The 13,727-nt window shown below is 38.6% G+C and overlaps 1 protein-coding gene across 2 annotated transcripts in view; it reads left to right on the plus strand.

Annotated features, from left to right (window-relative positions):
* LAMA4 (laminin subunit alpha 4) overlaps nt 1–13,727 on the plus strand; it is a 96,946-nt gene that overhangs the window by 43,024 nt on the left and 40,195 nt on the right. For both annotated transcript variants that reach the window (XM_085217451.1, XM_085217452.1), the window contains exons 6-12: nt 1,737–1,832; nt 3,081–3,232; nt 3,379–3,489; nt 6,276–6,387; nt 8,669–8,836; nt 9,576–9,769; nt 11,623–11,739. In XM_085217451.1, coding sequence (XP_085073577.1) covers nt 1,737–1,832; nt 3,081–3,232; nt 3,379–3,489; nt 6,276–6,387; nt 8,669–8,836; nt 9,576–9,769; nt 11,623–11,739 — 950 coding nt within the window. The remainder of the gene's footprint in view (nt 1–1,736; nt 1,833–3,080; nt 3,233–3,378; nt 3,490–6,275; nt 6,388–8,668; nt 8,837–9,575; nt 9,770–11,622; nt 11,740–13,727) is intronic.

A 13,727-nucleotide genomic window follows, 5' to 3' on the forward strand; every position in this document is an offset into this window, starting at 1 on the left:
TGACTAGAAGTTCTTATTTAGAAAAAATATTGATTGTCAAATAAGATAATTATCTTCTTTAAAACAGTCAAAAAAAAACCCATAGCATTAAAAAAAAACAGTCTATGTATACATCTTTCATAGAGTATGAAGAGGTATACAGGAAAAAAAAATAATAATAAAAATAAATAAATAAATAAATAAAAAGAAAAAGCAAGCAATTACTTCTATCCAGCTAAGATCATCCTTTTTTCTTTCATGCAGAAGAAAAAGTTTTTGTAGTTGTCAATAGCAGTTTTCAGCCTCTTTTCATTAAATTTCTTAATTATGTGTCCTTTATCCACACTTCAAAGCTTATGACAAATCTCCCTCAGAAATGCAGGTAACTTTCTCTACCAGTAAACCACAATAGCATTGAAACTCTGAACTCTCTATTAAAAATTTGGTACCTCCTGAAAAGTTGATGAAATATTGTCAGAACTGCTTTTGAAATGAATTTACTATAAGCATTTGTGTAACAAGCTAAGAGTTATCCAGTTAAATAAGAAGACACAATTTGATTTTCTTGAGTACTAACCTAATCCAAACTAGAGCTCTGATATATAGATCCTGTGATACAAGTTAAGAGAAATCTCTGCTTTTAACTGAAATTTCTCTTTCACTTCTTAATAAAACAAAGACCAAATTAAAACAGTGTAGATTCAGGAGCTGCAATAAGCCAGTTCAAACTTGTGGAGAAGTCAAAAGGTTGATTACCTCATAACATTCTTAACCAACTTCTTTCATCACTAGTATAAAGAATGAATACTTGTACTAACTTTGGTTCACTTACAAAGAAATATTCCAATGTTAGAGTATTGTGTTGACTTTGAGGCTGTATTACAAATTTTCCTAGAAAATTCCTTGAATGTTCAATGTGGAATGTAAATACAAGGGAACTCACAGAGAACAATGAATGTGCTGCAGTAAAATGGCAGTAAGCAATTTTCTTAGATATGAAATTCTGCTAAAACCATGAATCACAAGAGTAAAATGAATTCCAGATATCACTGCTGTTTCTCTATTTTGCTAATTTTTGTTATTCTATCAAAGTGCTCCAATAATATTTTCATCTTGAAAATAATATATTTTAAAAGGCCAATTAAATCTTGAGAGAGACACTTTAGATTAAAAATTAAACTTTCTAAAAAGCCACTTGCGTTGGCAAAAGAAATACAGCTTACTCAGTTTAAAAAAATGTTAAACCTCACTTGTTCTTCATTTTAAGTGGTAGGAGATACTTACTTCTTGATATGATCAACCTGGAATTAGAGTCCACTATCACTCCCTGACAGCTGGAAACTTTATTTGGTGGGAGCCTGACACAGCATTGAGAAGTTCCACAGGCCTGCAGAGAGTTACATAACAAATAATTAACATCAGCTGTACTGCTTTTCTTAGCACATCTCCTAAACATCACCCTCTGCAGATGGTAATGTACAACGGCACTGCTGGACAACTCTGGCCTTTCTGCCTCTGCTTTTGACCAGCTGGGAAGCTTTGAACAAGTCATTTCAGCACATACTTTCTGAGTCATGGCTAATATTTCATCTGGCCCACTCTATGTAATTAAGGAAAAATCAGTCAAGGAAGCCCTTGATTTTGGTTTGATTACCTTTGCACAATCCTACATACAATCATTTCATTAGTCTTGGAATGGGAAAGCTGGGTTGAACATTTTGAAGATTACTATCTTAAAACCCTTTTCTTTTCCTCAGCATGTAACTGCGGTGGGAGAATGTGTGACAGCCAGACTGGAGAATGCCTCGCAGACAGTCCTGTAATTTCTACTGGCACAGACTGCCCAACCATCAGTAAGAATAGTATTATGAGAACACCAAAAATGAAGATCACTCTCAGATGCTTGCAGATACTAACTTAATAGCTCAGCTCTCTCTCCAGTGCACACTTCTTATACCTTGATTCTGCAGGGCGCTTAAACATGCAAAGATCCAGTGCCCTGCCAACTGTGTATTTTAATTTGTACTTACTTGCCTGACTGAGCCCATGAATATGTTCAGCTCTGTAAAACAGCTATATGTTTAGGTACAAACTGCAGAGCAGTAGGGATATATCATGAAAACTACTTCTCTAGGCCTAGAGATACAGATACCCTAAAATGCTACCTTGCATATCATTTCTGTTTTTCTCATTTTATATGAAATATAAATTGTTACTGTTGGATTTGACATACACACTTCAGTCAGTTGCTTTTCAGCTATCTGCCCTATTCTAAATACAGGAAGCCTGTTCCAAAAGCACTGTTACAACTTCTAGTGAATACTGATACTTTTAAAAAGATAGTGTTAAGACTATAGTATTACACAGACTATGTGTCACCTATGGATTCCTAAGCATGTTCCCAAGAAGAGGGATCACGTGTCCAGAAGCACAATCAGAAGAAAAACATTTGGCAGCTGCTGCCATCAGGGAAACAGATGTACAAAACCAAGCAAAAGTTCCTACAGGAATCCGTGTTTCATGTTCATCTAAGTCTCCTGCATTTACTGGTGGCACAAATGTCACTAAAAACAAGGTGGTATTGCAAACATTCTTACAGGACAAGGATGTAGTTCTGCAGCAGCATAATTCAACATGTCAAAACTCTGCTTTGAGAAGTTGCCATTCTAATTGGGTAGACAGCCAAGAGTCTGGCTGCTAGACATCCTTACTTCTCATATCACCAGATTTAAAATGCAGAGTTCTGGCTGCTGGCAAAATGAACTTGTTTTTTTTGACCCTCATCTGTTGTTCTCTGGGACACAAACACGTGGAACCTCTAGGGAATAGCCAGGAAATGCCTCATCTCCCGCTCCCTACTGATTGCAGTGCCGCCTCGATGGCCCTTCAGAGCAGTCCCATCTGGTGCTGCTCAGCTGGAAGCATCATGCCTGTCCTGTGGGACCTTGGGAGTGGGTGGATGAAAGGGAAAGAAAAATGGATATAAATCAAGGCCCATCCATATCAGAAAGAGGAAACCCCATGGAGCACTCAAAAGTAAATTTAAGATGTTAAGTTTCACAAGCACTAAAAGTAAAATGGCACTTTTATTTTCTTATCAGGCTGCGATAAATGTATTTGGGATTTGACAGATGACATCCGGTTAGCAGTGCTGGCTATTGACGAAAGCAAATCAACTTTATTGAGCATCTCTACAGGTGTTGCAGCTCAGAAACGTTTGAATGACCTGAACCTCACTACCACCCATCTCCAGGTACAAATATTGATGATGTTTTGCTTTTTTTTTTAATGTAATTTTCATCTATGGGTTTCCGCTCCATTCATGTAAATTTACATCTCCGCCCTCAGTGCAGAAATTTGATTTGGGCTGTGCTGACTTCTTATTTTCCCTACACACAGGCAGCAATGTCTGAAAAAAAGGACCTCTCCACGCTTCGGACCATCGAATTCGATGATGCTGCAGACGACATGAATGATCTCCTGAGAGAGGCAGAAAACCTGGATGACCAGGTTTGTTCACAGCCAGTGCACAGAGGCCTTGTGGCTTGACATATTCTCATGCTGGCAAACAATGTTCACTGCACAAGACCAAGAGTGCCCTGAAAGAAAGTTAGGATAATGTTTTATTTCTCAACTTTCTACTTTACTGAGGCTCTAAATTAAAAGTGCTGAAGACCCACCAAGTCTTCTTCCCAGAAAAGGAAGAGCCAAACTTTTCTGAGCATTGTCAGAGGTTTGTCAAAGACAGCAAAGAGCCTTCCCTTGGAATCTAGTTCCTTTTTCCTCCCATTACACCATAGGCACAGTAGACACTCTGCCTTGCAATTTCAAACCGAAGTAACCAACATTAAAGTAATTTGGACTGACTTTAGTAATCTTCATATTATATTTATTTTACATGTCTGCCCTTGTAAAATTCCATTTAGTCTGATTAGTCACTTCACAGTGTGCTACAAAGCTGCTGGTTTAAAAGCCTTTTGAGGTACCCACTGAGATGGGAGCCTGATCAGCACTCAAGATACGTTTTAACACAATTATAATCATAAATGTTACATCCATATTCAATTGTCAGGCTATAAAATTAAGGTTATCTGCTCTCAGCTCACAGAACACTTTCACTGCACCCTGAAAGAATACTGATGTGATATGTCTCAGGTTGGATACTGGGAAAAATTTATTCTCAGAAAGCATGATGAGGCACTGGTACAGGCTGCCCAGGGAGGTGGTGGAGTCACTGTCCATGGAGGTGTTCAAGAAATGTGTAGATGTGGCCCTGAGGGATGTGGTTAGTGGGTTAGTGGGGATGAGTTGGGGTTGGACTAGATGATTGCAGTCATGTTTTCCAACCTTAATGATTCTATGATTGATTCTGTGTTAAGAATGAAGTTCAAAATTGCATTTCTTGTATTTTAAATGAATATTATTGAACAGCTTTTTGTTAGTGAAATATATATATTTTAGGGAAATACACCAGGCTGTATTATTTCCAGCCAGAGACAACCACAGCTGACACAGCAACTGGAGTGTCTTTCATGCTTATTGCAAAACACCACAGTGTACATTTACTTACCAATTCCTTCACAAGGCAAAATTATACCATTAGGAAAACTGAAATGCAGGAGAACAAAGAAGAAAAAGCAACAACAAAAAAAAAAAAGAAAGAAAGAAAGAAAGAAAAAGAAAAATAAAGAGTGAAAAAAAGGCTGTATAGACAAGTGGAAGACAAAATTTGGGTTTGGGTATTTTTAATCAGCACATATTTAGGAGAAAGGGCACTGCAGAATTACAAAGGCTCTGCGTTCAAAAGAGAAGTGTGAGTGCATGTGATAAATGTAGTCTGTAACTCCTGGAATCTGCTCAGGATGAGCTCGGAGTAAAGTTGCACACAGCTTGACCATGAGTGTTTGGCAGACTTGGGGGAGCCCAACACGTTTCCTGCTCAGGCTCCAAGCAAAGCACAGGACAAGTGCCCCATGCCACTGGGGAACTGAGGGCCATTAAGAGCACCCCTCACTCACGCAGCTGTGCTTCCCACTAACCTTTTGGAAACCCTGACAGCAGTAAAGGACAAGCCCTTCAAAGACTGAAAACAAGCAAGCGGACAATACAAGCCTTCCACTAAGCCCGGCCGGGTCGGCGTGGCCTCGGCGCCCCCTGGTGCCGCCGCCTCAGCAGGTCTGGCGCCGCCATGACGCGAGCACAGCAGCAGCCCGAGCTCTCCAGCCTTCACTCCCATGCTCAGACTGATTTTACAGTGTGGATTTTCGCTGCTGCAGCGCTAAGAGGACATTGAACTGAACACTGCGCCACTGCCAAGCGTGTGGTGCAGGCGTACACGTACACACATGGTCAGCAGCCATGTTATCTTCTCCTTCCTTAGATATACCAGTGAAAATTAAATTTAAGGAATCCCAAAGTTAACATCATGTCCAGATAATATGATAGCCATGCCATGGTAAATGTTCACCTCCCTAACAGCTTCACTCAGTGCCTTACTTGTTCGGGGACCATGTCACCTCAGTGCACATGTGGGAAATGCAATGGGGAGTGCAGCCCCAGCCATAATACAGAACATCAGGGAACCCCTCTTTCCTATGATGTGCTGTGAATGGTGGAGCACTAGGACAGATTGCTGAGAGAGGTTATGGAGTCTCTTGGAGACCTCAAAAAGCTGTATGGGCATGGTCCTGGGCAACCTTCGGGAGGTGTCCCAGCTTGAGCATTGGGGTTGGACCAGATGACCTCCAGAGGTCCCTCCTCAACCTTCACCTGTATTTACAGGCTTTTGTGATAAGAGTGTGGCTATGCTCTTCCGGGCCTTTTGAATCCTCATGCTTGTTTTCTTAATTTTAACAAGTCGCAGAGCAAGCAACCTCGCATGAGGGAGACACTGATCTAAAAATGGTGGTGAGCTTCATGCCTTACTCTGCAGTCTATACACTTACTCAATAAATGTGATATCCAACAAAATAAACCAGCCCTGCTGAATGCCTAGGAGACTCAGCAGATGGGAGGTTTACAACTGTACATAATTTATGACAATTTGATTGCAGCCAAGTGATGGATAAACGTGGGATAGATTTTAATCTCTCACTCTGCAATACTGAAAATATCGACAAGACAGCCCTCCACTTCAAACACCTCTGTAAATAACACTTTATATGATAAATGGACTTTTGCATGCTCATCAGGAAAAAGCTAAATGTGTGTTTACACTGCTCATCTCCACACATGCATACAGATCTGAAAGAAAAAAAAAAAAGATTTAATATCTTGCTTACATGGTTTATTCATAGGGAAATCAAGCTTCCAGCAAGGGTCTACTGGTACAGAAGGAAATCATGGAGACCAACAGCCGTGCTACTCAGCTCGTGCAGAAGCTTAGTAATATGAGGGATAATATTCAAGGTAAATAGATTTATTTCTAGTTCAGCTCACTGTGAAGCATGTATTAATGAAACTTCCAGCAAAAAAAAGGCCATAGCACCCCGGTACTCTGACAAAGCAACCCACACATAAGGCAACTAGAGCCTGCAGTACCACGATGAAAGGTTGTCTCTGAGTTGGTCTGACAACTAGAATAAGTGTATCTCCTTCATTTTTCTCATTCTGAAAAAGCAAAATAATAAATAAGTTTACATGAAATACTTGTAAGATAATTCAATTTGTAACCTCTGATGGTTTGAATAGATAGTCAAGGTATTTATATATACTAGTGGTAAGAAAAAAAAAATAGAGTTGATATCAGACTGGAACAGATTGCAGCCACAAGCACAAGCATGGGAATGGAGGTGAGAATGTTTGGTGAGAATGTTTGGTGTCTTCTTTTATAGCAGATCAATGCAAGTGCTCTTTTCTAGTCTTGCAGGTAAATAACAGAGGACACACATATGCTAGACAGATTTTTTTTAAATATCACTTTTCCTTTTGGCAGTCAGATCTGACTAAGTCTGGTGATCCCTCTGCTGAATCAGCAATATTTTGCATTTTAGAAAATTGTTTCTTAGTAGAACTATGTTGATTGATTGATATAGCATCATGCAAATGCTTCTAAAAAGAAAAAGATCTTGTGGATGTACTGCATCCCCAAGCTCACTTTGGAAGGTGGTGATGATTTTCTCCTCAAGTTGTTTATTGCTTCATCTGACCAAAATTTTCATTTGAGTTTGAGTTCAGACCCATCCAAACAGCAATAGAGGGTGACTGTTGTCTTTTTTTTTTTTTTCCTGAAATAGAGAAGTAGCGTTAGAAAACTGCGTTTTCATTGGCTTCTCATTTCCCCACAAAGTGAAATGCAGAATTTTAAACCAGATGGCTAGAGCAGACTGTCAGAAATGGTTATAGTGATGCTGTCTCACAGCAGGAAAGGTAACCATGATTAAGAGCTCCCAAAATTAGAAGAATGAAACCAAAAGCTTTTTCATGTTAAAATGAGACAAACTGTCTCCTGTTATCTCAGTGTCATGCTCATCTGTGCATATGATACGTGGAGATGCAAGTGAAACTTAAGTCTGTCTTTGGGCAACATGCTGGAGCAATAAAACATCTCTAGAACTAACATAAATTTCAAAACATAATTTGTCTTCTGACTGTAAATGGACGTATTTCAGACCTTCCCAGGTGAAGATTTGTTTGATTTACAGCCTGAGAACTGCTTGGATCTTCAAGAATTTTTACTGTACTATACATCAAAAGTTAAATGACAACAGTGAACACCTTCCCAAGCACAATTGCAAGTCCAATATGATCATCTTCATCTAGAGTATCTGTGGCATAACATTATCATAATGGTATATAAAACTGAGATTACACCAATCTCTGCTTGGAAAAAGAAAGCTGTGGAGCCATTCAGTTACTGCTGAGACTGAGACTTTAGAGCTTCACTAATGAGTTCAGGATCCATCTCGAAACTGCATTAAAAGATACTCTGCCAAAGAATTTGTTGTGTCACAGTGATACATACATACTTTATTAAAAATTTCAGATGGACAGTGCTGGCTTTGGCAGATCTGCTTATCCACAAAACTGGTGATGAACGCAAGCCAAAGCTACTCACAGGGTACAAAAGAGGACATGGTTGGTATTTGAAGCCAGAGATGAAAAAGTGGGAAAACTTCATAATGCTTGCTCTGGGAATGGGTAAACTCAATTTCAGCTGCAAGGATCTCTGAACTGAGACTAAAACCTTGAAATAATACCCATCTCCAAACCAGCAAGCCATCATCAGACCGGAAGTTGTGTGTAAAATCTTAAAGGTGCCTCAAAATTCTTCAGATGGCCAAAGAGATTATTTTAGTCTCCTTGCTGCTATTTTTATTTAATAAACATCATATTTTTTCAGTAGCACTTAAAAACCCAGATGATCCCAGATGAAAGCCCCAATCTGCTACGTGCCACAGAGCTCAAATTGAAAAGATGATCCCAGCTGCCAAGCCAAATAAAGCACATTACCCTTGCCTGTTTACTCTCATCGTCTTCTGATGAGATCCCTACGTATGCCAGAAAGTGTTTATTTCCAGGTTTCATTTTAAGACTGGATTAAAGATAATAATTACCTACTGTAGAGTCATAGGATAATTAAAATTTTCTTTTGCTACCACATGATCTAGATTCACAAAAATAGAAGTACTCTACAATGTTTACTTCTCTGTAGCATGCTAGATTGACCATCTGTTCCTTTTTCCCACAGAAATCAGCAGCAAGATGAAATACTATGCGATTCAACAAGAGCTAAGCCCTGAAGAAATTGCCCAGAAGCTGAGTATGGCTGAGGAGATGCTGAAGGAGATCAAACGTCGTAAGCCTTTCACAAATGAGAGGCAACTTGCAGATGAAGAGGAACATGCTGCGGTGGACTGTGAGTTTTGAATCTGCTTTCCATTCACTCAGATGTTGATGCGCAGCTGGCTCAGGCTGGGCAACTTAGGGCATAATGCTGAGGTCCATGCTGGGCAGCTTAGGAGGTAATGCTGAGATCCTGGGGAGGAACAGCAGATGCTGGTGGTTGAGCAGCCACACACATCACAGCTTGGGAGAATGTAAGAGCAGGTCATATGAGTCCTGTTGTGTCCATCAGCAGTCTTCTGTCATTAATTACTTAAACAAGAAGTGAAAGAGATTAAATAATAATTCCTACTCCTGATGGTTTGAAGGAAAAAAAAAAAAAAAGCACAAGAGCAAATCTGGGGTAAAAAAGAAGAAGAAAAAAAAAAAAAGACTGAAAGAAGCCATTATGTGCCAACATAAAAGCAATCTCAGCTTCAGACAGCCAGTCTCCGCACCCAAGCTAGTGAAACTCTGTTGACTTCAGGAGGTTGTCAAGCATTTAAATAAACATCAGGGCTACAGCTTTTTCTTTTCCTGCCTTTCCCCACCCCACTAAAGCTGTGGAAAAGATACCGGCAGCATCATGCCTCTGACAGGCATACACAGTGAGACTGTTACAGCAGCCTAAAGTGCCCCTGCTTTAAAGTGACTGCCCCAGGTCTCTGCTTGTTGCCCAGCTGTCAGGACAGGCATAAAAATACACGATAGTCTTTATGCATGTCAGCATGTGCCTGCTCTGGTTAATCAGTCATCTCTGATTTTTCTTTCAGTGTTACAGCGAGTTGAAGAGTTTCATGAGAGGTACAATGACACCAGATCTCTGGTTTCTGATGTGGTGGAGCAGCTCAGAGAACACAATATGAAGCTATCAGACCTGGAGGAGGCATTAGGCCAGGCACTTGACTATGTTACACAAACAGAGGCAATAAATAAGGAAAACACAGCCAATCTTCAAGAGAGTGAGGTATTATGCAGTCTATTTATTATCAGCATCTGTGAAATAGTTCATATTTACCAGTACTTAAAATAGCGGATTACCGTTTATATTTAGAAATCACCACCTCAAAAAAGGTCCTTTAATTCCTCAGCAGGATGAGTTTAACATTCCAGTTCTAAACAAGTTGAGAAGTGCAAAAATTATGACTTTTTTGTGAAATGACAATGCATGTTGCTTTTGGCATGGCATGTCCTAGCTGGCCAAGGAAAAGATGGTTACTGATGTCTAAACATAGGAAGATGTATTCCAAGTAGCACAGTTGCTATAAATACTGTGGTGGAATTGTTTCATCTACTATGCATTCATTTATAATGTGGAAGGACTTCATTCTCACAGATGTAGTTGTGTTCTTATGAACTATTCTGTTTATAGAGACTGTGCTGCATTTAGGTTCTGGACTGTGGTTGGGTTCACTTTCTTCCTGCTCCTCTTTTAAGCAAAATGCCTCCCCTTTTTTTCCCCTTTTTTTTTTTTTTTTTTTTTTTGCTTTGGTTGTTCTTGTTGTTGTTTAGAAAGAGTAGATGATTGTCTTTGCGTCAGCAAGCATAAATCCATCCTCTCACCAGTCCACACCAGATAGGTTGAAAATGGGTTTCCTTCTTGCTGGGTGAACTGCCTTGCTATGAGGCTACAGTAATTTTTTCTTATGCACTGTTATATACTGAATAACTTCAGTATTTTGAACAAAGCAATCAGTCAGAGGAGAGCTCAGAGGAGACCTTCCCCTGTGGGACCCCCATAGAAGGGGGAAGTTCACATGAGAGGGGCAGAGTTAGGTTTAAATAGCATCTGGCTGATGAGAAAATTGAACTTTGAGGTCCTTCATCCTAGAAAGATACTTAATACATTGTTCATATTAAAAAAAAAAGTTTTTTTTTCCCTTGCAGCAGTTTGATGAGACTTTTTTTTTTTTTAAGGGATGCAAAATTAGACTGTCTCACCTAAAATTCTTTTTCTGGTTTATTTTTTAATCAAGCAAAAAAAAAAGAAAGACAGGACAATATGGGATCATTTGAACATGTTTTCGTTTTAATGACTGAAATTGTTTGGTGTCTGGAGGAGAGCAGCTTAGGGAGCAATCCTCTCGTCACAAGAATGATCTTATGAATTCAGACCAACCTCTGTTTCATAGCACTACAATGGCTCCATTTTGAGCTCTTTACTAGAAGTTCATGATGATGTGGAATGTCTAATAATTCAGAAGATAACTCAAAGCACACTATGCTTGTGAAGTCATCTACGAGAAGCTTGAGATCCTTTGTGTATAAAGTCTCTATTTTTCTGTTGTTTCATTGTTATAGTTGCAGGTTGCAGTTCATGTGACGTGTCTGAAACGAAGCCTTATGTGAGCTAGCTGCAGTCATAAGTGTGTTCTATTGGATTTTCCAGTTGGATTTTCATTATTCCTCACAATGAAATATTGTTCAAGTTAGCTTTATTATTGAGAGTGAAAAACATTCGCAATACCATAAATTTAAAATCCTACAGAAAGAAAAATTTCCAGGTCACTATAAAAAGTCCACACTTGATTTGTTTATGCTGACCATTCACTGACTAGTACTTAATCCCAATAACTGTTCCTGCTGTAATATATAAAGAAATCAATTCTTATAAATGATTTTTTTTCCCATAAGGACTAAATATTAATGGAACAACACTATTTTATTAATAGGGATATCTATGAAAAACGTTGACTTTATAGTTATCTAAAATCTATTTAGTTTACCTCTTCGTCTTTTAAGTTAACATTAGTAACAAAACAAAAATTATAACACTATTCTATCAATTCACAGCAATTTTTTTGTTGATTTGTTCTGTAGAAACAGCATGAGAAATTAAAAGAGCAAGCAGATGAAGTGAACAGTATTGTGCTAAGTGCCACAGCTATTCTGGCAGAACCACAAAAGATCAGCTCAGAGTTAAGTGAGGTAATAAAGGTAGGTGCCTCATTGACTTGTCTAAATGGTATGTCCTGAATTTCTGAACTTTTAAAAAGTCATGTGCTTAGACCACTGAATGAAAAACACTCTTTTTTCCCTTTCCCTTTCCCTTTCCTTTTCCCTTTTTCTTTCCCTTTCCCTTTCCCTTTCTCTTTCTCTTTCTCCACTTTTTTTTTTTTTGACTGCTTCAATGAAATAGTGATGAAAAAATAAATTATAACAACTCCTCCTGGATGAAAAGTTCTGTAACATTTTACTGCCATGGAAAAACAACATATTAGAAATACACCTTATTGTAGGCACAACTAATTGAAGAATTTTGCTGCAGGGTTCTCAGTCTTTCAGTATGACTGGCTGCCAAAAGGTGCTTTGGTGGCAGACTGTACTTTTCTCATGCCTGCAAGTGAGCACAGAAGGCAATGTTTTAAAACCAATCATAGAATCAATGGTGGTCAAAATGTAAATTGTACATATAAGCGTATTACCTTATTGAAATTCTCTTTTGGAACTATAGATTAGGATCCAGTCCTCTGAATGAGACAAGATGTTGTGGGAAATTTTTAGACGATTAAACTTTCTCATGGTTTTTGAACTTTCTATGAAAAAAACAAAAACCCGAAGAAAATAAAAGTGGGATTTTTCCAACTAAAATCTTTGCCGTTTTACAAAAGCTGTTTGTTTTGGTTTTTTTTCATCTCTTATAATAAGAATTGTTGATAGTTCGAGACAAATGAAAATTCTCTATAAACATTTATTTTGGTCACAGTTGTTCAAAGCAACACAAAAACAAATATAAACATTTTTTCTTGGAAAATTAACTTTAGAAAACAACAAGAGGAAGCTTTCTTTAACTATAGCCATCCCAAGATAATCAGTCAGTCTGATATTTTTTTCTCGTGTTTTTTGTGTAAAATAAATTGCTGCAGTTTACCATTCAGGGTTCCCCAATCCTGTGGGTAAATCTGCACATAGGGGATGTATGCATAGCAGGGGAATAGTAACTTCCATCCTCACCAGCAGTGAGATTCTTCACGCTTCACTCATTCATCCTTTTTCTCTCCCTTGTTTCATCCTTTTTTCCTATATTTTGTGACCATGGTTGTAATCATCAAACTTGCTGCCAAAGTTGTGTATTGGAGAGAAGGTGAACAGATGTCCACTTGGGTCTTCACACAGATAAGAAAAGTCTATGGCTAAAGCAAAGGGATAGTACTTCTCCTTTGCCCATACATACAGTGTTAGTTGTCTGATAGACTCCTGCAAACCAGACAAATACAAGATGTCTTCCTACTATAAGAGCTATTTCTGTGCAAGGAGACAGAATGGGTCCAGAACTATTCTCACAGCTGTGTGTGGCACAGCTTACATCTGCTAAACTCTGTCCCTTTCCAACAACATGCCTCCTCCACATTGCCCCTGGGGCACAGGCACAGAGGTAGGCTTGGAAGAGCAGCAGCTGGCCAGGGCCAAAACAGTGCCAGGGATCATGCACTAATGGGATGCTTTGTAAACCAGCCACTCCAGCATTGTTTAGTTTGCTTGTAGTTTAGAAGTCCCAAGAATTAATTTCTGGCCTGTAGGTTTAAAAAAAAAATAAAAATTAAAAAATAAAGCAAACACACCATGGTTTCCATTTCCTAATTTAGTATCACAATAAGGGGATTTTGCAAAGATCTGGTTTAATCATTCTACCTAGCCGCGCTTCACAACAAAAAAGCTTGCCATTGGCACTGTTCTAGAGTAAACACAAAGTAAACACAACAGATGGTAAGACATCTCTCAACTGTCTCTCTTTTGTATTTCTCACATCTCTCTATAATATCTTTTGAAAAGATTTCTTGAATTTGGGCTGATTTTTATCTTCCTGTGTTTGTCTTGCTTCACCAACATTCATAAGACACCCTTTACTCTCTTTTATCTGATAAAAATATAAAAGAAAACAAAAGCACTATAACATAAAAGGTAAAATAAAACATAATAATTTT

The sequence above is a fragment of the Meleagris gallopavo genome, chromosome 2 (genome assembly GCF_905368555.1).
Source record: "Meleagris gallopavo chromosome 2, MGAL_WU_HG_1.1, whole genome shotgun sequence".
NCBI lineage: Eukaryota > Metazoa > Chordata > Aves > Galliformes > Phasianidae > Meleagris > Meleagris gallopavo.